At 40.5% G+C, this 26036-nt stretch overlaps 2 protein-coding genes and 1 long non-coding RNA gene across 5 annotated transcripts in view; 1 reads left to right on the top strand and 2 right to left on the bottom strand.

The window, feature by feature from the left end:
* LOC118503138 overlaps positions 1-26036 on the top strand; it is a 132211-nt gene that overhangs the window by 61953 nt on the left and 44222 nt on the right. The window contains exon 4 of one of the 2 annotated variants that reach the window (XM_036036105.1): positions 7961-9592. The exons of the other annotated variant lie outside the window; for it this stretch is intronic. Coding sequence (XP_035891998.1) covers positions 7973-9046 — 1074 coding nt within the window. The 5' untranslated portion in view covers positions 7961-7972 and the 3' untranslated portion in view covers positions 9047-9592. Of the gene's footprint in view, positions 1-7960; positions 9593-26036 lie in introns of those variants that run through there. 2 annotated transcript variants of the gene reach the window in all.
* Positions 10552-13907, bottom strand: LOC118503141. The gene is made up of 3 exons (XM_036036110.1): positions 13701-13907; positions 13233-13617; positions 10552-13174 (listed from the first exon to the last, which is right to left on the bottom strand). The coding sequence occupies exons 1-3, from the start codon at positions 13828-13830 to the stop codon at positions 12886-12888; spliced, it is 804 nt and encodes a 267-aa protein (XP_035892003.1). The 5' UTR covers positions 13831-13907; the 3' UTR covers positions 10552-12885.
* On the bottom strand, positions 18013-20879 carry LOC118503152. 2 transcript variants are annotated; one of them, XR_004905150.1, is made up of 3 exons: positions 20110-20877; positions 18515-19814; positions 18013-18274 (listed from the first exon to the last, which is right to left on the bottom strand). It is a non-coding gene; the product is annotated as an uncharacterized LOC118503152 (long non-coding RNA). The 2 variants fall into 2 exon arrangements; XR_004905149.1 differs by having other exon boundaries at positions 18515-20879.

Genomic DNA, 26036 nt, shown 5'->3' with positions numbered 1-26036 from the left:
CGGCTGCACTTCGAACAGGTGGCCACCCTTGGCACGTATGGCCGGTCGATGGGTATCCGGAGGCCTTCTAAAATGAGGGCCTGCGGAAGTACCGTTCCCTCAAACGTGATCCGGAGGGAGGTGGTCGGGATATATTTTTTTTCATTTTTCGATGAGGCATCAAGCTTAAAAAGCTTTTTTGCCTCAAGGACTTTTACCTTCGGCGTGTCTGGTGCATGAAATGCACCTACGCCGAATTTAATCACCTCCTCCTCCGGATAATCGAAGTCTTCGATCACGCCGGTAACTTCCACCAGACTACCGGGAATGTAAACCCGGTAGTGCTCCGTAAAGTCTGGATCAGCCGCAATGACGTTGGCTTGAGCCCGGTCCTTTGCGGTTACCCTGATCTTGTTTGGGCGCATCCGAAACACATCGGCAACACCCGGGTATTTTTTAAACAAAACAGCCGCGATCGTCCTTACATCGAGCTGCTTGGTACGTGGCATAAAATAAACTAATGGCTTACCCTCCCACGACACCGGGTAAGCACGAGCTCGATGTTCAGATGGCTGATTAGTTTTTGTCAGCGGGGCACAAAAACTATTTGCCGGTGGGGCACTCGACGCCTTCGAGGAAGACGGTCTCTCTTCCAATGCCACCTTTTTAGTGGCAGGAGCGGCCTTAGGGCGACCTGGTTTACGCTTTACATTGGGCTCAATCTCCCTTTCCGAGTCAGAATTATCTGACCCCATGCCAGGACCGAAGACAACGGGAGAGGTGGGACAGGACAAAACTTACCGTCACACACGATAGACAGCACGCGCGCAAAGGTACACACACAAACTCACACACACTGGACTGATCACGATCGATGCGACGATGCAGCGTGGATACGCTTGCTTATCGCAACGATCAACAGATACACACACTCACAACACTAAGAACACACGTTGATCGGGGCTAGGCGCCACTCGATCGATAAACACAAACTCCGAGCGAAAGCCGGAGAAAGGCGGAGACACCGATTAGTGCGATACAGGTAATCACGTTGATTACGCTATCGCACACGAGGACAATGACCACTATCTGCCGTACGCAAATGACCCGTTTGACGCTCCACAGCGAAACACGTCTTATCGCCACGGAAGCTGGAGGCAGAATGTTTCAAAATTTAGATGAAGAAAAAAAATAATATTAATAATAATCATAGAAAAAAAAGAAAAAAAAATAAACCATGGGTATGTTGCAATCTGTAATTCCCTGTAAAGTCCAGTTTCTTTTAGAAACCTCGGCAGCTTTTCTATTTCATTTTGATTGTTTGACAGTACCACCTCGATATGATGTCCAATGTCATGTTTATTCCTGTCAACCGTAGGAATATCCGTAGCAGTCAATAAAAAGATGTCGTACTGTTAATTCCACTCCACAAAACGAGCAGATTAAAGGAGACTCTTTTTTCAGTCTGTGCGTGTGAGTCAAACGCGTGTGGCCAATTCGCAGTCTCGTGATCACTCTTTGATCATTTTGGTCCGGTGGGTCGGTCCACGGTGCTGTAGATTGTTTGATGATCTTGAGGTTCATGAGTGGTGAGGTGTTTCACTTGTTCTGCCAATGTTGTTCTACCAACCTTGTCCACCAAACCGATGCATCGGCTCTAGAGATGGGTACTTCGACTAGTTCCTTAATACGTCTACCTTCATTAGCAAGTTGGGCTGCTGTCTCGTTACCTCTTATTCCACAGTGTCCCGGTATCCAACAATAGACGATCGATCGGTTTTCCGAAACCGAATCAATCGCTTGCAAGTGGGGGTTCCGCATACTGCCTTTCTCCAATGCCTTCAGAACGCTAGCGCTATCTGTGAAAATAACGTTAGGTCTGTCGGTGACTGTGATTTCCTCTGATGCTATGGCGATGGCTATAGCTTCCGCTGAGAATATAACATATATAGCTTTATGCTGTTGCTGGTATTTGCGGAGAATATTCCACAGCCTGCAGAGCTGTCGTTGACTGAACCATCTGTATGAATCTTGTGAAAGATCCTATATTTCTCAGTTATGAGCTTTCGGAAGTGTTGCATTGCTTTTTGTTTGTTACCTCCCGCTCCAAGCAGTCTGTGTAAAGTCCAGTCCACTTGCGGACTGTTACTAAACCAACATCTATCGGAGTTTTTGATGAGCTGGGCGATTTTTGGTATGTTTTGACCTGTCAGCTGTTTAAACAGATCGTTGGATCTTTCAGGAAAAGACTCTGCTTGCAGACCTTTTTCAAGAAGTCTGCCAGCTGCATTGATCATTTTCAATGCTATAACGCATTCCAAAGGTAGCTGACCACTCTCATATAAAACAGCATTATTTGGGCGGGTTATAAAAGCCCCTGTTACTTTTTTTAAAGCGGATTGGTAAAAAGGAGTCAGTTTGCATCCAAAGTTAATGTTGCCCATGGTGATAAATTCAATACCATATAGTAACTTAGGTACGAACCAACTGTTGAAGATATAGAGTCTATTACAATTCCAAGAATTTTGGCTGATCTTACATTGGGAATAATGTTTTAATTAATTTCTATAGGTTTAGTGTTCTGTTGTGTGAGTTATTACAAATGTGTAAAATTTTACTTTTTGAAGTGGATAGATTATGATCATTTTTGCAACACCAGTTATAAATTTTTTTTAAGGCAAATCATAATTTAATTCTGTTCTTTTTTCCGAGATGTCCGATGAAACTAGGGTTATATCATCCGCGTAGATAAAGGTTTGAATGTTAGTAGGAATATATGAAATTAAGGATTCCAAGCTAATAAGAAAGAGGATAGGTGATAGGATTGCTCCTTGTGGGACCCCGTTTTCTAGATTTTGTTGTTGTGATGTACTAGCACCTATTTGAACTTGAAATGTACGATCAGTGAGAAAATCTTGAATGAATTTGTAGCATACTTGCTAAACAGCTTAACAATATCTTATTAACAGAGACACTTCTTAACCTCACAGAAACAAACAATGCTCCATACCATAATTTCAGACAAACAATTCATGAAACCAGTAACCTACATTTTATCAAGACTGCAATAAATGCAGATTTAGTTTTTCTTGACCTAACGCACGATAAAACATGAACATTCAAACACCGACCAGCACACCCGGCTAGCGAGTGACGCAGTGCAACATGATACGAACAAAACAGAAGCAAACACCCGGCGCACAGGAATCAGGCGCAGCAACGGTAAATCGGCGATTAAACTGGAGCAAGCCACCTAACCCATATCGAACCAAAATTGCGCAGCGTAAGGGGACACATTGCTTACGCCAAGAACCTTGAGTTCTTGCCTCCATGCGGAACGTTAATGTAAACAAATTTTTAGACCATGCTGTTCAACGAACAAACAAAACAAGACTTATTCGAAATAACATACAATAACTCAAGTCCATCCATCCAAATAAAATTCGACACTTTTGTTTACGACAAATGCTTTATACCTTAGTCGCCAACCAGGAAAAACTATTAGACAATGTAACCATACAAATAGGAAAAGTTATTTTAAATTTAACATAAACTGAACCTAAATTAAGTAAATTAAACTTTACTAAACTGTATGAAATGTCCAAATCTGTTCAAGAGCTTTGAGAGTTCCCCTACCCAAGGTAAGGCCTCGAAGTCTCCAACGAGCTAGTAAGGGATGTTCCCTCTGAACATCTGAAGTCGCCTAGCCGACTTAACCCGTGCGCTCCGCGATGCATATTACATGGCGACCGTCGCGTTAAAACCTCGATCGATCCCGCATGTTACAAATTGGATCAGACGTCCTCCTAGTCCCCATTTATTCAGTTGCTCAAGTTTGCCCGGGCGCCAGGTACGATCAAAAGCTTTAGATAGATCAACAACTGCACAATCAGTATGATGTTTCTTTTTTCTGGCCTCTGCCAAAACATTCTCAAAACAGGCAAAATATGATTCCGTACCACGACCCCCTCTGTATGCGTGTTGTTGGGTACTTAGAAGATTTCTCTCCTCCAGTTCTTGAACTAAACTTCTCCTCCAGTTGGGTTTCTCTGCTTTGAGGATAAGTACAATGAAGCTAGATTTCCATTTAGCCGGAATCATACCATATGTTGTTGTATATGTTAAGAAGACATTGTAATGCGTTTTCAGGGAGCTGTTTAAGCAGTGGGTACCCAATGTCATCGGGTCCTGCAGAATTTCCTTTACATTTTTGCAGAGCCCAGTTGAGTTCTCCTAGAGAGAAGTTTTGATTATACCTTGCACTATTTGTATCGATAAGTATTGATTTTCGCCTGATGGTCTGTTCTTTAATGAAGGAAGCAGAATATTTGGATGTAGCAGAAGCTTCATAGAAATGCTGTGCAAAAAGTTCTGCTACACCTGATGGGTTGGTGATTGGGGCATTGTTTGTCACAAGAGTGGGAAAAGAGGGTTGCCTCTTTCCCGATAGGCTGGCTGTTGACTTTTCTCCATACGTCTTTGCAAGACAAAGATGGGTTTAGACTTGTGACAAAATTATCCCAGCTTTCTTTTTTGCTTTTTCTATTTCTGCTTTGGCTTTCAAATTTGCTTCTCGATACAGTGATGCAAGATATGGGGCATTAGGATTGTTCTGTATTCTGCTAGCTTTCCTAAGTTTTCTTTACGCTTTTCTCCTGTCTGTGATTACCTTTTCGACTGATTCATTCCACCATGGAACGTTTTTTCGTGGGATTTTACCAGTCGATCGTGGAATGCTTTGTTCGGCTGCTTTAATAAGTACACTGCAGAAAGCTTCAATTGATAGCAATGTAGGCTCAGTAATAATATTGTCTATAAAAAAAATTACAGCTCGACCAGTCTGCTTTACTATATTTCCACCTTGGTCGTAGCCTAGGGTGGACATCATTGAGGTAGTTATTAGTGAGGGTAGGGAAGTGATCAGAACCGTGCAATTTTTTTTCTACTGATACACTAAATAATGAAGCGGAGCAAGTTGACACTGCGCAATGATCAATGCAAGACCCGGTACCATCACTAGGCGATATTCTGGTGGGAGCCTTGTTGCTTAAAACCTGTAGGTTGTTAAAGTTAAATATATTTTCAAGTATCTTTCCTCTATTATTGCTACGCGGGTTATTCCATCTTGTGTTTCAGGCATTTAAATCGCCCATAAGGGCTATAGGACCGTTGATTTGATAAAGGGTTTGTGTTAGATAAACAGAAAGTTTCTTTAGTTGGATGCAGTTTTTTGGGTAAGTAGGTACAGACTATTGTCATATCGAAAGGTATTTTAGTTGAGATTGCTAATAGTGGTAAGTCGGATGAAATATTGAGATTTTTGTATGGGATATCTTTTCTAACTCCGAGACAAACGCTATGTTGTAGTGTTGGTTTCTTGTTGAAGGTCCAATCGTAATTTTTTAAAGTTTTGTGATGTAGAATATTTGGGATATGATTAATTTCTTGCAAAGCGATGAAGTAAGGCTTGTATTTTAGAGTAATAATTTTAAGTTCCTCAATATTTTTGTTCATACTTCTGATATTCCATGAAATAATGTAGGGTGAGCGATTCGGATTCGGATTATTATTTAAGTGGTTCATCATAGATTGTAGAGGAGTTAAGAAAAGTTGCGCAAATCAGAGATAGTTTCCGTGTATGGAAAAATTTATGATTTTTACGGGTTTTTGATCGTTTTCTCGTTTTAACTTTTGCTTCAGTATCTGCGAGAGCGCTACCAGTTCCAAAACCAGTTCCGGTCTCCGATAGTTCCAAACAAAACCAGTTCCGGTCTGAACTATCGGAGTTGACGGATTCTGTTTGCGTGTTGGATTTGTGTTTTATGGTATAGATATACATTCTGCGTAGGTTATCTCATTCTTTTAGCAATTTTGCTGTGTTGTTACTCATCTCTTCCATCTTTGCTTGTAGTGATGCAACAGTTTTTGTCAGTTCGATTATCTGTTGGTCTTTCGCCGATACTTGCTGCGCGAGCTGTAGTCTGTCGTTGACTGATTTGTTCCTATTTTCGAAAATGATTTTGGCTTGAGCATAGGAAATACAGTTGTCGATTTTTATTTTAATAATTGTTTCTTCGTTTGTGTAGGATGGACAAGATCTGCTCAAAGAGGTGTGATTACCGAGACAATTTTTGCATTTAGTAAGAGATGAACATTCTCCATGCTCCCTCTCTCCACAGTTAGCATGCAGCAATTTACCTCAGTGCATCTGTTTTTGGTGTGTCCAATGATCAAGCAGTTTGTGCAAATCATCGGTCGAGGATAGTAGGTGCGGGGTTTTACAACTAAACACCCTACTCTTATCTCGCTGGCTATCGCGACAGAGTCAATTTTGAGGAGGAAAGAGTTGGTTGGCTTGATTTCTCCATTCTCTTTTCGCAAAAAACGCTTCACAGAGATTACTCTCTGCTCTTTCATTTCGCTCACAATTTCATCATCCGAGAGACCGTCCAAGCTGTTACATACTGTAGAGTTGTTCGTTTATTAAGCTGTTCCAGGCTTACGTCCTATCATGATCACGTTCGCTAACACACTGCCGGTTTTCCATTCTCTTCTTGGTATCCCCGTTACCTATCTGTAACACACGTTACCTTTGCTACCCAGTTGACATTACTGCTTTGCGTTACCCAGTTGACATTATTTGAATTAATCGTTATAGTCTAGTACTCTACATCCCTCACCTAGTCCAACAAATCTAGACAAATTTAACAATATAACACTAGTTAAACATACTAAGGAATAAACAAAACGAAATCATTCCCTATACCTCAATGGTATGTTGACGTATCTCTTTGGTCTCTCTCTGGGCAAGGGACCCTCGTTTTGGCCTTGCTTTTGTCCTGTCCCATCTGATATTTTTAAGGATGGAATATTAGTTTTACCTTCTGCTTGTAGAGTATTCCTTGTGCTATTCGTCGTGGGACATCTTATTATGTGAGCTACTGGTCTTCGATACATGTTTCCATTTTCACCGGTTATAACTACTTCTGTGCCAGTTCTTTCTACGACTGTAAAACGTTCTGCTCGGAAAGTAGGCTCTAATTTACCTATCTCATAATTTCTTATGAACACTTTGCCTCCAACACTTATCGCATTATCCCTGGCATGGCGTTTTCTATCAGCGTACAATTTTCCATGCATCTTGCTGATCATGTCTTTATCGCGAACTTTTTCATCCCGATTTCAATAAGGGTCGGTTCTTAATGCAGGTAGTAGTAAAGACCTACTGGTCTGCCCGTGAGAAGCTCCATTGGAGATTTTCCCGTAACTTAATGAGGTGTTGTGTTATAGCTACCCACATAACCAAAAAGCGATATCCGACCTTACTACGACCTATATACGGAGTCGTATATGTAGACTTATATGTATACTTACAGCAGTAATTAACAGACTTCGTGGATGAAAAAAAAGCGGGCCATAATTATAACAAACAAACCATAAATGTGAATTGTTTCATTCACGGTCCCGAAAATTTTCAGCGGAGTTTTGAAACTTTTCATCCAACCACTTTTGAAATGAAATAAATCAACAATTTAAATTATTCGTTCAAAATTCATTAGACTTTTATTCGTTGACTTTCGATAAGTTTTTTTACACAACAATCGAACACATCGAAGCTATGCTTTTTCTCCTTCTTACACAAAAACAATACCTACATTTCATGGTAATTTTCACCGACACGCTCCCGAGATCCAATCAGTTCCAGTTTCAGCAGTGAATTGTCCATTTGCTTGTTATTGCGTGAAATCGTTTGACTGAAAATAATTAAAAAGAAATCAAAGTTTGTAAAATACACATATGGTAAAACATTGTTGGAAAAGTGGAGTATGTTAGATTGGTAACGGAATCTATAATAAATAAACAAGTGAGTATAACGCGATATAATGTGTTTTTGTACAACGATTAGAGCTACCACAAATACTCGTGCTCCAATGCATAAAATTACCTGCAACACAGTAACGGGGATTCAATTTATTTACAGCATCAACTTATTATGCCGTTCACAATCGTCCAAACGCGTGGTCCCAAAGGGTACGGGGAGTTGTCTATCGTTCCTGATTCCTGGGTCCAAGGAACGAGCAATAAAAACACTTATCTATTATGGCCAAACCTGAAAGGAAACATTAAAGAACTGTTAATGAACGAGAACAGTTTTCCAGGAGAGGGTTGGACGAGACAAAAGTGCTGGATTAAACGAACTGGATTGTCATATGCGAATGCTGAATCGGCAATAACGATTATGTCCGGCGAATCATCAACAGATCCCGAACAGGCGCCAACAGTCTCCAGCGCAGGAAAGCTTGCTTCTTATGCGGATATTTTTTCGGAAAGAGTAGTAGAAAACTCTATGAAACCGATTCACGTCGAAAGTGGGGTCGAATACGCATTCCCTCCTACACCATCTCCACCGACGATGTCATTAATCAATGAATATTCGGAGTCCAATCATCCAATCACAAAAGTGACAGAACAGTGTAACTGCAAAACGATACAAGCTTTGATCGAAGCACAAACAAACGTAATCAAGGAATTTCGAGCTGAACCGAAGCGGGATTACGAACAAATACTAAAGGAACAGAAGAAAATTATGAATCGTTTGGGCATAATCGAAGTACAGATGAATTCTTTGCTCAATCATACGGAAATAGGCACCACTGATACCGCCAACACAGAACACCCCTTCATCAAAACAGTAGAAGATTTACAAATATTTGAAAAAGATTTAGCAGAGGAAGAGTATTTCACACGTATGTCAAATTTACTGAAACACAGTGTAAACGACAAAGACATTAACAACAGAATGTTAGCCACCCTAGACACTCTTTTTGATCGATTTTTTTTAACTAAGTGCACATGGACCGGAATTTCAAAATCAGGAAACAAAATTGCAATGAATTCATTCCATAACTTGTTCAAATTGTTTAAGTGTGTAGGAAGCACCAATGTAATCAAAGCAACTGACGAGATGGTACGATCATTTTTTATGAACATTTTAAAACATGCAATAGAACGATCCAAGGCAAAACAAATGCGGAAATCAACGTGCCGCAAAAGGAAACTAACATAGCGTAGGGTAATTAAAAATACTCATTCATTTTTACCGTTATTTCATTTTTCTTTTCATTATATTTCGCAAACAAAATGTTTATTTTCTAACTAAAAATTCTATACAACATACATAATGCTTAATAAATGCATAATAAATAATAACATTGTCAATCCCTCTAAATAATCGTAATAATTCTAAATAATCGTAATAAAATTCTCAAAACTAGGACAACGTATGTAGCAAAGGTATGAACAAATATTCCGAATTTGTATCGATACCATATGCCACTAATTTGCATTTAATATTATCAGGACTGGTTACTATTTCATAGCATGACAAATAAGTGATATCACCAAGACATATATTGATAGTTCTTGATGGGAAAGGAGATACAAAGAAATCTGTCACGTTAGTAATTTCTTGACCAAATACACTTATGTTGTTGTCATGTTCCGAAGCCTTAATGAATTTGACAACTTGATTCTTTTTATTCATGAACCACTCATTTGCACTGCCTTTGCACAGAATAAAATTTGGCATTTGTAAAATTGTATCTCCATTTTTTTAGATTTACATGCAATTGGAGATTTTGTATAATTCTTACTCCGAATATTGTGAGTACATGCTTCGATCTCAGATAATCGATTGACTATATGTCGAAGTTGCTTATCACCTTTGCGAAGCTGTTTTTTTAATTGTCCTAACGCATTTTCAAAGGGATAAGTGGAAAGAGAAGGCAAAGGTCCAAATTTTTGTACTTCTGATGCAATATGGATCAAATTGTGCACATTGCTAGTCAAATATCTTGCGCCGTAAAGTTTTCCAAAATCTTCGACGTAAAGTTTTAACATATCACCCGCAACTAACCAATTATTACGGTACACTCCAGAAGATAGCAAAACTACGGCACAAAACAAGAGTTTGAAGTGTTCGTAGTGTTCATGTGGCAAATTATCTTTTAGAATATAAATACTAATATAATTAAAGAAACTATGAAATTGTGTACCCTTCCACAATTTAAGAGTTTCTAATGGGCCAAGTTTCCTGTGTATTTCCTTAGGCAGTTTAATATTGACAATTTGTTTTGATATTTCCTCAATTTGATTACCTGACCATTTAGTTTTTTTACCTAATGTTCCGTCTCTCCAGCCTAGAAGTTTTCTACGTGTTAATCCAAGATCTAATATGTGAAGTATGTCACCAACTATAACATCTTCAATAATATTAAAATTATTCAAAGGTAAAAGAGGTGATACTTCTCTGTGATGTTTTCCGTAAGCTTTGCGGCGAAATTCCTCATCAGTTCTTAACGGTGCGTTCGTGTCATTGAAAATAACGTATCTTCCATCGTAATCGTACACTCCCTCGCAAGTACACTTAGTACATCCTTCCTTTGCGTTGAAATATGCAACCCCTAGCAAAAAGTTATCGAAGTACATCATTAGATTTCATCATACTTAAATATAAATAAAAATACATCATTAGATGGTATCGAGACAGGGGGTTAGAGGAGAGGCCTTGCAGGTTACCCCCAATGCACACGCAACGTAAACAGAAAACTTAAAATCGGGCTAAACGATACAGACCCACGCTGCGGAACAAGGACAACGACTGGTAACTGGGAACATGGAACTGCCAATCCCTCACAGCTCCTGGACGTACCCCTTTTCTTGCGGACGAGGTGAGGGTCCGCGGCTTCGGAATTGTGTGTGACTTCAGTGATTGTGTGATCCACCAGAGCGGTGGTGGCAAGCGAGTAATCGGATGGTGGTCGATCAATGAACGGATTAGCAGGTTGAGGATCCGTGGAAGGTTCTTCAATCTGAGCATTATCAATGTGCACAGTACGCACCTTGGAAGCATTGATGACGAGAAGGAGAACTTGATGTGAGATTTAAATGCTCAGTTTTGACGGGTGGAGGCATACAAACCAACGATAGCAAGTTTCAGCGCCCACCAGCTGACGAACGACAAAGGGCTTCGCCTAATAAACTTTTCCTCCTCGAAGCACATGCCCATTCGCAGCATCTTCATTCAGCAGGCACCTCAGTTCAGCTACACGTGGAGATCACCACAGCAGACATATTCCCAGATTGACTACGTTCTCGTCGATGGAAGGCACTGGAAGGATATCATCGACGTATGGACCTACAGAGGAGCAAACGTCGACTCAAACTATTTCCTGGCAATGGTGAAATTACGCCATAAACTCTGCGTAGCCAACACACTGCGCTATCAGCCTACCCCAAGGATCAACATGGATCGGCTGAGGCAAGCTGATGTGGAGAGGGACTTCGCGATCGCGCTTGGGGAAGCGTTGCCGGAGTGTACACCACTACCGAGGCGATGTCCCTTAATGACCACTGGCTTACTATGGAGCAAACTATCAGCACCACGGCAGAGCGAACGATTGGCCAGGTGACACGTGACTAGAGGAAGAAATGGTTTGATTATGAGTGTAAGCGAGTACTATCCGAGAAGAACATGAAGAAGAAGAAGCTGCATAAAGATTCCGCAACGCTTTGTTGCAAATACCGCCCTCGTCCCGACCTACCCAAGACGACATCGTAGTTCAATTTTTCGTTAGGAACTCCTTATCCACTTCCGAGCTCACCCGGGCTATGGTACATTTTAGCTGCGTCGGGAGAGCCACGACGAAAAGGCAGCACAGGGTAGGCAGCATCGGGAATACGGAAACGGCAGCGCGAGAAGACTATGAGACGCTGGCAGCAACAGTGGACAGCCAGAACAGAACAACAGCGAGCGCCGGGTTTGAAGACGAGGAGGATGATCCCCGACCTTATGTCGTGGGTAAATCGTAGGCACGGGGAGATTGACTTTTATGTATCTCAATTATTTACAGGTCATGGATTTCTCCAGAGCTAATTCGTCGACAAGTTCGGTTCGCCTGAACGGTTCGCCAAACTGCCCGGTGTGTGAAAACACCGTGGAAATGTCGAGCACGTCATGTCCCACTGTCCACGGTTTGCTCGGGCGCAGTACGAGATGCAACAGCAAAGCCTTACCCGCCTTGCGATAGAAAATCTAGCGGCGGAGATGTGTGCCAGCAGCAGCACATGTGAGGCGGTTCGGACTGCTGCTAGGACGATCTTCAAAACACTTCAACTGAGGTGGAATGAGGAGAGTCCATCCACAGTAAGACGACGGCGACGGATACGACAGCGGACGAGAGAACAAGCGGGGCAGCAGTGGTTGCAACGCTTCTGCAACTCAGGATAACGAATTTGAGTGCAGCAGCAACAGCGACGAGTAACCAGGGTTACTCCAGGAGCAAAAACTCGCACGGTAGTTACGGCAACAGACGAGCGGATTGGAGCGGCAGTAGCAGCAGGAAGGCACGAAGCAGCAGCAGCAGCACAGACAACTAGGACGACGACAACAGCAAGGGTGCACAGCACACACGTTCTTGCATGGAGTACTACGCATATCAGCGCATCGGCAGGTTTCGGATCAGGTTGAGGAGGCGTTTAGTGCGGTCGCATCTGCTTCTCGGGCCAAGTGTCACGATGAATCCCACATAACCCAGATCAGGAGGCAACATCATTCCGTGACGAGTCACATATGTGAAGGGTACCTTTTGAAGGATCCCTCCCCGTTAACAAAAAAAAAAAACAAAAATGGTGCGTCGGGAGAAGGAAATGCCACCTTTCCTAATAGTACATAAGTGACATGTATTCCGTTGTTAAATTTAAGAATATTGAATAATATATACGGCCTGGCCATAATATCGAAAATAATGCGAATAATGGAATAATAGATGGAACTACAAAAGATTAATGAAATCAATCCCTACAACATTTAAATCTATCATCACTTACCTTTCAAAAATGCTATTATTATGGAGAATCTGCTATTATTGCCCGTATTTTAACGTTGACTCGGCGATTATTCAGCTCAAGCCCCTCGTCCATTAAAACATTCAGCTCTTGGACTAAAGGGTTCATAAACTGTTGAGCATTTGTCGGTTTTGAGCGTCCACAAAATAAAATTGTAGTGATTGGTGCAATATGTGGCATTTCTTGAATATTTATCATGATTGGCCAAAATTGCATATTACTACTCTTGTGCAATGGAAGTCCATCGATGAAAATATTTAATGACAATGTTTCAGTCACAGTAGCATACCTAAAAATACCATAACTAATCAATAAATGAAATAAATGGTACATAAATAACTTTTTACCTTAAATTTTCAATCAGACTCTTCATAACACCTCGGTTCCAGAACAAACCATTTCCGAGATCACTTATTTTCGGACGATTTCTATTGGTGCTAAGTAGTGTTCTGGCATCTCTCGGAAGGACGTAATTTGTTTTTGATTTCAAAATCTTGAGCAATACGTTTATCGCAGAGTGCTTTTGATTCGTAGATAAAGCAAAATACTTTAAACAATCTACGATATTCATTGATTCAAAATCAACTATAGCTTCGCCACGCTCAGATTCTTCTTCACCACACTCGTATTCTTCATCACTAGAACTAGAAGAAGAAGCGATATGGTCTTCTACGTCGATGGCAGATGTATCGTCGATGGCAGATTCAACCACATCTGCCACATTTACCACATCTTAAAATTAATGAGAATATCAGCACATGAATCACAATTTCATCTAATCCTAGAGGACAAATAGAAGAAGGACTAAAACTTCCCATGAACAGTGTGGTCAAAGGTTGACACTCCGACAGAGTCGCACTGTTCTCTGAGTGCTGCTATTTGCCTTTTCCTTCTATACAAAATGCCACTTTTTTTTAAGTAACGTGCGTAATTTTCGTGTGACATTTCACTACAACCAATTGAAAAATAAGATCATAGTTAATTAAGTCAAAAATGCACTTTTATAAACAACAAAACCTACACCACGCAATATGCACCAACCCACATAACCTCCTTACGACCACAAAGTCTGATATAAGTCGGTAGATTTTAGCTTGTACTGACTATCCGACTTTGTGGTCTTAGAGGAAAATTGGTTCCGAGACGTGCTATTTTATCTCATGTCGGCAAAAAAAAATTATGGGAGAAAAATAAATTGTTGAAATATTTGTGAAATGACTGGAAATGTTTCACCTTTTAACTGATTTTTGAATGATTTCATCAGCTTTGAGATTTTTTTCAAAATTCGTTCAGTTGCTTGCCATTTTGATTCATCGAAGAATGCTTTGACAAATTTTGCTTCGTCAATTGACAATTGTAGGCGTGCATTGGTGCATATTGCGTGGTGTAGGTTTTGTTGTTTATTAAAGTGCATTTTTGACTAAATTAACTATAATCTTGTTTTTCGATTTGTTGTAGTGAAATGTCACACGAAAATAACGCACGTTACTTGAAAAAGAGTGGCATTTTGTATAGAAGAAAAAGGCAATTAGCAGCACTCAGAGAACAGGGCGATTCGGTCGGAGTGTCAACCTTTGACCACACTGTTCATGGGAAGTTTTAGTCCTTCTTCTATTTGTCCTCTAGGATTAGATGAAATTGTGATTCATGTGCTGATATTCTCATTAATTTTTAGATGTGGTTGAATCTGCCATCGACGTAGAAGACCATATCGCTTCTTCTTCTAGTTCTAGTCGGTGAAAATTACCATGAAATGTAGGTATTGTTTTTTATTCTTTCGACGGTGTCTTGCCCGCGCAACGTGTGTAAGAAGGAGAAAAAGCATAGCTTCGATGTGTTTGATTGTTCTGTCAAAAAACTTATCGAAAGTCAACGAATAAAAGTCTAAAAAATTTTCAGGACCGTGTATGAAACATTTCACATTTATGGTTTGTTTGTTATAATTATGGCCCGCTTTTTTTCATCCACGAAGTCTGTTAATTACTGCTGTAAGTATACATATAAGTCTACATATACGACTCCGTATATAGGTCGTAGTAAGGTCGGATATCGCTTTTTGGTTATGTGGGTCATTGCTTTAGCAATCCGTAAAGCCCGCAAGATACCCCTATTCTGCCTTTCTACTAACCCATTCATCTGTGGCCAGTATGGAATAGTATGTATGACTCTAATATTTTTGCTATTGCAATAACCTAAAAATTCCTCGCTGCAAAATGGTGGGCCATTATCGGTTCTAATCGTTTCGGGAAAAGTGTGGTGATGGAATATACGTTCAAGAACTTCAATTGTTTTACTAGCAGTCGTGGTGTTCATTTCCATAACCGTAAGAAACCTACTGTAGTAGTCAACTGCGACTAGAAATGTCGCACATTCTTTTGCTGTGAAAAAATCTATTGCTAAATCTTGCCATGCTCGCTCTGGCATTTCCTTTCTTGTCATCGGCTCCGGTGGCCCTGGTTGCCTTACAAATGCACAGCCTTCACATTCTTGTACCCTGTTTTCTATGTCCCGATCCATATATGGCCACCAAATTTTCTCTCTGATGTTTCTTTTCATAGTTATTACACCTGGATGACCCCTACGAGCAATATCTAAAGCTCTTTTCCGCAATTTCTCTGGGAGAACAATTCGATCATTCCTCACTATCACCCCGTTTATGACCCCAAGTTCCTTTGCAAATGCCTTAAAAGCAAACAAATGTGACGGCCATGTGTTTGTTTCAATAGCCTTACTAACTTCTTTCAAAGTTGCAGCGGAATAAGTTGCTTCTTTGATTTCTTCTAACTTTATATCTACTGGTCCAATCTCAATAGAACAAACGAAATGTTCTGAAGCCTCATGAAACGCTTTACTCGACAGGGGGCACAACCTAGATAAAATATCAGAGATGTTGCTTTGTCCTGGAACGTGTACGACTGTGAAATCATACGGTTGCAACCTCAGTGCCCAACCCTCGGCGCGCGTGCACGTCCGTTTCCCTTCTTAGTGTTTTCCGCCAAATATATATTCCAACGTTTTATGGTCAGTGTACACTGTAAAAAGAATCCCAAAAAGGTACGTGTAGAATTTTTCTACAGCCCAAACAACAGCTAAAGCTTCCCTCTGTGTTTGCGGGTAAATCTTTTCTGTATCCGTAAATCCCTTTGATGCAAAACTAATAATTCTCGATTCGGTAAAAGACTCGAGAAGGCCCCCCCCTAACAAAATTTGTTAGGCGCTGTAGGATTTACGCCTAAAGGTATGCAATCCGCAGTACACGTTGCGAGAGCTTCACAGTGACCTTTCAGTGTGCTTTCAGTGTGGTCAAAATTGGTTGAAGAAAGTCGAATAAAATATTGTTATTATTTGATTAAAATCCCCTCTCCGCTAACCCTACCATTCATTTTGGGTTACAGGGGCTTCGTACTAGTTTTCAGTCGCACTAGGGGTGAACAATCGGGCCTAAAACATGCACGGCGTTCTCGGACGGTAACGGAACAGTAATTCGATGAAAACTTGTTACCTTGCATTGATATTCAGCAAAGGAGGAAACATAAGAATATCATAATCTCAAACCACTTGTTACAATGTATTGTATCAAGTTCTACTCGCTGTCTATTAACAGTATTAAGGAACAATGCACAATGTTTACATCAAATGGGTTTTGACCATACAGAAATCCCACCGTACAACAAAAATGACAGGCCACAGTGCTGCACACAAAAGATTCTAGGGGGGCCTTCACGAGTCTTTTACCCTCGATTCATTATTGCTGTTTCTCTGCGTTAACACTGCTCCAAGACCTACTGGCGATGCATCCACATATAAATCTGTGGCATCTTTGGGATCGAAAAAACCCATACTGTGAACTGTGTTCGCTAATTCCTGACGTAGATAGTCAAAAGCTTTATGTTGTTCTACCCCAAATATTTCTATGTCACCTCTGATAAAACTTCTTCGAGGTTCTGTTCGCGAAGAAAAATGAGGAATGAACTGACCTACAAAATTCACTAAGCCTAAAAAGCTACGAACTTCTTCCTTCGTTTCAGGAAGCCTAAAGTTTTGAATCGCCGCAATTATGTCTTCTGTTGGCCATATGCCTTTCGAATTGATTTTGAATCCTAGGATTTCCAACTCCTCAACCCCAAACATACATTTTGATTTGTTGAGCGTAGCATTATTTTTCCCCAAGATGTCTAACACTTGCTTCAAACGTGTGTTATGTTTGGTAATGGATGTTCCCCATATGACAATATCATCTATATAGATGATAACTCCTTCAACAACCGCTAGCATCTCAGACATGATTCTCTGGAAAATCTCAGGCGCGCAGTTTATCCCAAACATAAGACGCTTAAACCTCATAAGCCTTTTCTGTCATAAGAGTTGTGATGTCACGTGAATCCGGGTGTAGCTCAATGTGGTAATAAGCCGACGTGATGTCCAGCTTGGAAAATATTGTTGCTCCTTTTAGTTTGTTGAAAAGTGTGTCAATTACAGGGAGAGGATAGTGTTCCCTTTGAATCGCCTTATTAGGGTATCGCATATTTATGCAAAGACGAATGTCGTCTTTACCCTAAGGAACCGCTACCATAGGCGATATCCAATTGGCAGGACTGGCTCAATTATGTCTGCTTCTAACATTTCCTGTAAATTCCGATTGACTTTTTCCTCTATCGCTATCGGTATTCTTAGGTAGGCTAGCTTCTTTGGCATAACAGTATCATGAATTGTAAGCTTCAATTGGATTCCCGGAAATTTTGGAAACGGTGTTTTCTTTTGCCTTATCATATTAACTTCTAGCCCAACTTTCAAAACTTTCAGCTCCTCCGCTGTCTTTTTGCAAAGCAAACATCGATTCGCTCCTTTGATAACGAAGAATTCTGTGTAGACCTTAGGTTTTGCATCATTCATTGTAATCCATGCCTCAAAACCAGCCACCACTTCCAATGGGACTTTAGATGCATACGCATTGAACTGGCGATCACATTCAAACTGCATGTTAAATACCTTGGCCCTGCTACCAATTAATTTTCCCCATACTTTTTCTGTTTTTGAATTTATCATTGCTCCTGAATCGATAAGGAACTCTACTGGTATTTGGCGCGATTTCTTTCGTTTTAAGTTGAGCGTTTTAAGACCGATCGGTTCGAGATACGAGATAAGACTCAAACTATTTTATTACAATTACCGTTACCTTACAATTATGAATTTGTATAAGTGTTAGATTTAGCGCGTAGTGTGTAGCGTGTATCGTGTATCGTGTATCCTGTCGTGTATCATGCATCGTGTCGTGTATCGTGTCGTGTATCGTGTATCGTGTGGTACAGTACGGTGCACAAATGGATACGGCTGCCACAGGTATTTTATCGATGTGTCCCACAATCATTCCATCATTGGTGTTTTGGTGCTAAAATAGAAAATATGAACATACGATTAATTATTTGAAAATAACAGATAGTAAGATCCTTTCCTTTCATATATTGTTTATTTTGATCACTTACGAATTCAATTCACTAATTCAATAAACGAAAGGAGGATTTAAAGGTTCCGTTTTCCACAGATTATAATACTTAATCATTTCTTTATGATTCCCTAAACAGAAACAAAAATTTGAAACGAAAGTAAACTGAGTAAGTTGTCACTCTACCTTTTCTATAGCCGGGGGCGATTCATTACACAATGCATTAGCCACTTCCGGTTTCTGCCATCGGTACCGGTTGATTCCCTGTGTTGTCCGCCTATTTTGCCCTTCTGTGCACTTCCTTGCAAAGTGTCCCAACTGTCCACACTTGTTGCATCGAGAATTTCTAGCCGGACAGTCCTTCGCTCTGTCCGCATCGTCCGCATCGTCCGCAATCCTGAGAAGGTCTATAACCTGTCCTCAAATCTCGTCCTCGAAAATCGTTCCCCGTCGATGACGTTTTCCTTTCCGCCGTATAATTAATAGCCAGCGCACTGTTTTCTCCCTTAAAGGGATGAGATTTTTCTTTTTGTTTCACTAGCACTTCTCGATTGATCGCATAATTTATCAGATTGTTCAAATCCATTACTCCTTCCAGGCCTTTGTCTCTTACTCGCTCATCGCTAGCTCCAACAGTTATTTGCTGAAGAATTTCTTTTTCTTCACGAGCACCAAAATCACAACTACGCGCTTGGGTTTGTAGACGTAGCATGTAGCGGCTAAAGGGTTCATCGAGCTTTTGTTTTAGCGCGCGGAATATCTCTAGCTCAACCCTTTCATTGCGTTTTCCAATAAAGAACGTGTTGAGTCTTTTAACTGCGTTATCATACTCCGGAATTACTTTTGGTGCCATTGGTGGTTTGGGAGGTTCTGGGACAACTTCTCCCACTACAGGTGCTAAATTATAGTAGATACGTTGCAATCCTCTGCCTCCACGGGCCAACATAAAAAGCAGCTTCTCATGTTGCGATTCAGTCTGCTTTAACTCCAAGACTATCTCGCATGATCTATGCCACTCTTCCCACTCACGGCGCAGCGCCGAACTATCAACGGCATCGTTAAATGGTTCCATCTGGAAGTGCTGTTCCATCTGTAGAAAAATGTAAACAAAAATCCACATTTGAGTTGCGCCAAGCTACCGTAATGATAATCCATAGTGGATATCCCATTACGCTTCTCCCTATTTTGCGGACAGATTTCGTATAAAACCTCGTTTTGGATTCCTCTTCCTATTCTCAACATATTCTCACTACTGCTTTCGTTTCCTAATCACTTTTGATTTATATTTCTCTCTTGCTTTCCCCCCATAACTTTATCTTCCGCTAGATTTCATCATTCCACCAGTGTACTCCGAAAATTTTGTTTCAGCCTATTCTATAAAACCACGGCATATTATCGAACTGTGTGTTTCGGTGCCTACATTGTTTAAAATCTTTAGGGTGCGCTTCGCTTTTTGATCCGGACTCGCTTTTCCGTATTTCTGTACCTGTGTTTTGCTCCAACGTGTGCTTCGAGGTATTCTCTCCTCGGACTCACAACAAAATCTTTTGTTCTTTTCTCGGACTCGTAAACAAGTATTTGTTGTTGTTTAGCGCTTTGGTTATCTACCGGACTCGCTTTTCTGTTTTTCTTTACCTGTTTATTGCTCAAACGTGTGCTTCGAGGTATTCTCTCCTCGGACTCACAACAAAATCTTTTGTTCTTTTCTCGGAATCGCAAACAAGTTTCTTTTTTTGTTTTGTTTTGCGCTTCGGTTATCTACCGGACTCGCTTTTCTGTACCTGTGTATTGCTCAAACGTGTGCTTCGAGGTATTCTCTCCTCGGACTCACAACATTTTTTTTTATGCGCTTCGGTTTTTTCTCTTTCCTTTATATTTTTTCAACCGGGCTCGCTTCTTTTTTTTCTTTTTCGCGAGGAGTTCTTACACGTGCTCGTTAAAGAACTTCTTTTCTCGTACTCGCAACCAATATTCTTTTCGGCATATTTCATATCCCAATTTAGTGATTCAATCCTTCTAACCCAAATTTGGTCTTATCCCTGTTTCTTTGATAAGTATATTAACTTAGTGTTTCATTAGCATAATCATTGTTGTTGATTTTTTTTAACTTATTTCACTTTCTTCTCAAAACTTAGCAACAATAAGTTGGTCATTTCAACCAAACACTTGATGAGCACTCTGTCTACAATCGTAATGACTTGTCTTCCATTGTTCCTCCGTTCTTCCTCTCGATCCTACCGGCTGCGCCAAATGTAGAGTTGTTCGTTTATTAAGCTGTTCCAGTTCCACGTTCGCTAACACACTGCCGGTTTTCCATTCTCTTCTTGGTATCCCCGTTACCTATCTGTAACACACGTTACCTTTGTTACCCAGTTGACATTACTGCTTTGCGTTACCCAGTTGACATTATTTGAATTAATCGTTATAGCCTAGTACTCTATATGGAGCAGAAGGCGTCACTCTGTGAGTCCTACCACATGCCCAGCACCTTGTTTGTGATTAAATCGGCTTCTAACGTAAACTCCTTTTGGTGTCGTTGACTGCCTTCAACCGCCTGTAGTACCTCAACTGAATTAGACATCCAGTTGTGCAAAGGGAATCCTCCTTGAAGGTGGATGAATTTGACTTCTTGGGCTAGTTTTATAGTATCTCCAACGTCTTCAACGCTTGCCAACATGTCATCAAAATAGTGGTCCACCTTTATGCTTGTTACGGCTTGTGGGTATTGATCTCGGAACCGATCTGCGTTGATGTTCCTAACGGACTGAGCACAACTGGATGAACAGGAAGCTCCAAACGTCATTCGTAACATGACGTATTCCTCCAGTTCCTCTTGATCGCGCTTCCACTTCCACAGAAAACGTTGACTCTGTTGATCTTCTTCTAGAATGCGAACCTGGTGATACATTTCCGATATGTCTGCTGCAACAGCTACCTTTCCTTCTCGAAACAATTGCAGGACACTGGACAACGGGGAGAGCAGGTCCGGCCCAGTCGACAGTGCTGATTTTAAGGAATGTCCACGGAACGAAGCGGCGGCATCCCATACAATTCGGACTTTGTTGGGTTTGTTCGGGTTGAATACAGGGAATATAGGCAGATACCACACACTCGGATGATTCGACTGATTTTCTTCAGCAGTGAGCAGTCGAATGTAGCCCTTCGCCAATTACTCCGTCAGCTTGTTGTTCATGACCGCTCTGAGTTGCTCATCACGACCCATCCTCCGCTCGAGGCACTTCATTCGTCTCAGCGCTAACGTCCGGTTCTTGGGCAGTAACATGTCTTTATTCCGCCACAATAATCCAGTGGTATACCTGTCTCCGACGTATTGCGTAGTAGCGCGAAACGATTCAAAGGCTCGTTCATCTTCTTTCGACCTAATAACGTCACTAAGCATGCAGCGAGGCGCTTCTAATGTAAAACATCCTTTCAGGGCTCTATCTATTCTTACCTCGATGTCTCGGCATTCGCAAAGCTGTACTCCGTGTGATCTTACCGATTCACGTCCAGCATATCGTTGGCCATTTGCGTCACATCGTCCAGACACCACCCATCCAAGACGCGTTTTTGTAGCAATCGGTTTGTCAAGATGTCCTTTTAAAGTTTTAAGAGGACGTGTTAGATGGTAATTATCCATACCTAGTAAGATCCGGGGAGCTGTAGCTTGGAACGATGGTATGGGCAGCGATGATAGGTGCTGATATTTGGCCGCAAATTGATCCATCGACAAACGTTGACTGGGCAACCCTAAGCAACGAACCGTACGGATTGCAGGTACCTCGTACCGGCGATCATTTTCTCGAATACCGGAAATGTTGACACTGACTTCCACTGACTGCGCCTCGTCGCGGTGTTGACCCGCAGCCCAGCTAACACAGAGCGGTTTCGGAATACGACTTATTCCGAGTTTCTTAATTAGGGCGTGTTCCATGAGGCTCACGGATCCTTCATCTAGTAGTGCAATCACATTTACTTGTCGTCCCTTAGCGTGCAGTGTTACCGGAACATAACGAAGCAGCACGTCGCGATGAGCATCTGTAGAATGAGAGTTGTTAACTTCGTACCTGCCGTGGCGTTCTTCGGTGTGGTAGCTATGAAGAAGTGTGTGGTGGTTTTTCCCGCAGCCTGCTTTGCTACAAGCCTGTTGTAATCGGCAGTAGGCTTGACGTCGCCGCAGGCAGCTTCTGCATAGGTTGTTGTCGGTGACGTATTTCCATCGGTTTTCGGCACTCATCAGTAGAAATTCATCGCATTCCGTCAGTCGGTTGCAGTGATCATCACAAGCGCAAGTCTTTAAACCAGCATCGTTCGAGTTAACGGTGTTTGGATTAGGCGCTACGGTTTTTCGACGCAACTGCGTTGCGGTTTGGTTCGTTCCGTGCACGTTGATGTACTTCACATTCCGTCTGTCCTCTCGTAGAGCCGATCTTGGACACACTCTTAGCGCACCGTTTTTTACTTGTGTCATCCATTGTGCAAATTGTGAGAAGGTAACATTTGGCAGCGAATTGCAGTGCATACCCCAGTTGAGGCGCAGAACCGCAGGGAGGCGCTCTACTAACTCTTCGAGAAGGAGACCATCATAGGCTCTTTCAACGCCACTTGACCGAACCGTTGAACAGATTTCCTCTACCTAAATTCAACTAATGTTTCTAACCCTTCGACTTTAGGTGCTGGCATGCGACGTATATTGTCGAGTAGCGTTCCAATTACGAGCTCTGGGCGCCCATACATCGTTTTCAACGTCTCAATAACCTCAGCCAGGTTATTTCCATAAAAAAGCCGTCGCTTCACAGACTTTGGCGCGTGACCTCTGAGATATTCTCTTAAATGTTGCATATTTTCGCCATCGCTGTACCCGCAAAGACGCGTTGACCCTTCGAACGAGGAAAAAAACATATCCCACTCGTTGGGATTACCGGAGAAAATGGGTAGCTTGCCGCTAACGACATGTCTTGCTGAGACCTGGCTCTGGGTTAACTCTCCTACGCTGGTGAAATGAGCATTGTCGATTACCGTCGATGAAGGATGCGGGAGTTTGGACGCTCCGCGCGGATTTGTTCCATTCTGCTGCAACTCTATCTTGCGTTCCACGTCCGTAAGCTTATTTTTTTATTAAAACGATACAGTTTAGCTTAAAACTATGATTCTTAAATTGGTTAGGTCGATTGTCTGTAGCGCTGTTGCTTTGTTATTATTAACAAGTTCTATATATTTTGCAAATATTTTCAAAACTTTGAATTTATTTTCTTTGTTCATGTTCTTATGAATTGGTTTCACCATTTCCTCAAAACTGGGCATTGTGGTGTGTATTTCGTTGGCAATATTCTTTAAGTTTTCCATAGTTTTTAAAGTTCTGTACATTCTGTAAATTTATGTCCTAAAGTTTCGCTTTTTCCGCAATTACCACAATTGTCGTTATCCACTATTCCTAACTCAAATTCTTTTAATTTTTATGATTTTTTTCATTAACTAGAGTGTAGTATGTACTTCTTTCATTAGAATTCAAGCGATTTTTATTATTGTTTCTCCAAATGGTTTTCTAATTCATGTTTGGATTTTTTTGGACTATGTGTGGAAAACAGTTTAGGATATTCATGTGTATTTTTTTTGCTGCTAAATCTTGATGAATTGAAATGGGTAAATAAGCATATTCTTTGACAATTATGGCTATACATGGATAGTAGCATGGATAGTTTAGTGATGTTAGGGGGATTTTCAATCGTGTTTAGGAATTTCGCAGTGAATGGCATATAGTTCTTTTCATTTAAGTGACGGTTTACAAGAAGATATTTTAATTTTAGGTTTGGAGTTAATAAGTTTAGGCCGCCGTTCGCTTTTGATAATGCCAGCTGTTGTATGCTGACTCTTAGACCACCTCTAGGCCAAATGAATTGCCCTAGTGTGGAAGTAAGTTTGGCAATATGGTATTTGTTTGGTGTAAGAATGGATCCTAGGTACCATAACTTAGAGGTAAGAAATGTATTTGAAAGAATAGCTCTTTGATTTATATGACTTTATGTCTTTCATTTTGTGTTGCCCAATTAATTGCGTGAATGTTTTGCTAGTGACATCCCAGTTGAGTTTAATAGTTAGTCTTAGCGAATTTGAGAACCATATTCCTAGGATTTTAATTTTGAAATCTGTTGTAATCCAGGGTATAACAATATTGGTTTTGTTATTCACAAGGCCTATATCTATGCCTTTTGTTTTAGTTTGGCGCCAGATGCTGCACAAAATGTGTCAAAAGTTTGCTTGATTTCTTCGATTGTTTTTTTGCTAGTTGTAATTATGGATATATGTATCATCCGCATATGCGTTTTTAGCATCAAGTTGATAATTGCATATTTCTTCGAGTCTTTCGAGAAGAGGATGAAGATAAATTGCAAAAAAATGCATGGCCATTGGGTCACCCTGACGAACTGATTTTCTAATGTGTATTTTCGGTTTTAAAGTACCATTGATATATAAACGTGAATAAGAGGCTGAATTAATTTTACGAATTATGTTCACGAATATTGGATTAATACCTAGATCAATCATAGCATTGTACAAAAAGTTATGATTAACTTTATCAAAAGCCTTTGAGAGACCAAAGGATATGAGTTTTCCTGTTTGTTTCTTTTCGTTAATTTCGTTAACAAAATTTTGTCCTTAATAGATAGAACAGCTTGGAATATCTTGGCGTCTTGGGTTTGTTACTAAATTTTTGTGATGTAGTTAAAACGTTGTGCTCGTGAAGGACTTTTGTTAGTCTTGCTTTAAGTACTCTACGGAATATTTTGAAATCTGAATTTGCTAAAGTAATTGGTCGTAATGATTCCATGGTTGTTTTCAGTAGTTTTTGTTTTCTTATCAGCACTAGGATACCTTCAGTGAAATCTTCTGGAATTGGTTTATTTTTTACATAATTTATAATTAAGTTTAATTCCTTATGAATTGTATCAAACAAAAAATCATAGAATTCATTAGGAAGCCCGTCCTTTCCTGGACTTTTGTTGGATGGGGCTTGTTTTTTGGCATCATAAATTTCCTTGGTGGTTATTTCATTAGTTAAAGAATTATTAATTACGCAGGTTTTTGGAATCTTTTGACGGCATGAAAAGAGATGGATTATCTTCTGTATCAAAAAGTGATTTGTAATGATTAAATATGAATTCCTGAACTTCCAATTGACTTTCTAGTAAGGTATTATTGTTGTCGTATATCTTGGTGATGAATGTATGTTTTTTACGGCGATCATTGAGGTGAAAAGTAGAAATATTCTCACCAGCTATATACGTGTTATTTTGTTTTATGTACTTTTCAGTAAGTTTTCTTTGTAGAGTTAGCATTTAGCCTTTGATTTTTTTATGTTAGTACGTTCATTTAGATTTCCAAAAAAGTTTTTGCATGAATTATTTAGTTCCTATTCAAGGTGTTGAGAGGAATTATTGTAATCTTTGAACAAAAGGCTTTTTTTTCCACCGGAAGAAGGATTAAGTTTTAGTTTTAGTAAACTTAATCCAACAGTCTATCCATGTTTTGTAGTGTTGTTTTTGTTTTGTCCAATTGATCCAATTATGCTTAAATTCATTTTTCACAGTTTCATTAACGGTATTTTTCCTAAATGCCCATAGTTTTTGGTTAGGCGTTGGATTTACAATGAAACTTGGAGCTCCAAATCTGATCGTGTAAGCTTTATGGTCACAAAATGATACACTAA

This window comes from Anopheles stephensi, chromosome 2 (assembly GCF_013141755.1).
Source record: "Anopheles stephensi strain Indian chromosome 2, UCI_ANSTEP_V1.0, whole genome shotgun sequence".
Lineage (NCBI taxonomy): Eukaryota > Metazoa > Arthropoda > Insecta > Diptera > Culicidae > Anopheles > Anopheles stephensi.
This window is presented reverse-complemented; position numbering and strand designations above follow the sequence as displayed.

What these genes read in the sequence shown, in the direction of transcription:
- LOC118503141 (XM_036036110.1), bottom strand. Translation starts at nt 13,830, where the DNA reads ATGTCACACGAAAATTACGCACGTTACTTAAAAAAAAGTGGCATTTTG. An exon ending in CTTTGACCACACTGTTCATG is followed by an intron (nt 13,618 to 13,700) that starts GGAAGTTTTAGT and finishes ATTAATTTTAAG; the next exon opens with ATGTGGTAAATGTGGCAGAT. An exon ending in AGTCTGATTGAAAATTTAAG is followed by an intron (nt 13,175 to 13,232) that starts GTAAAAAGTTAT and finishes TGGTATTTTTAG; the next exon opens with GTATGCTACTGTGACTGAAA.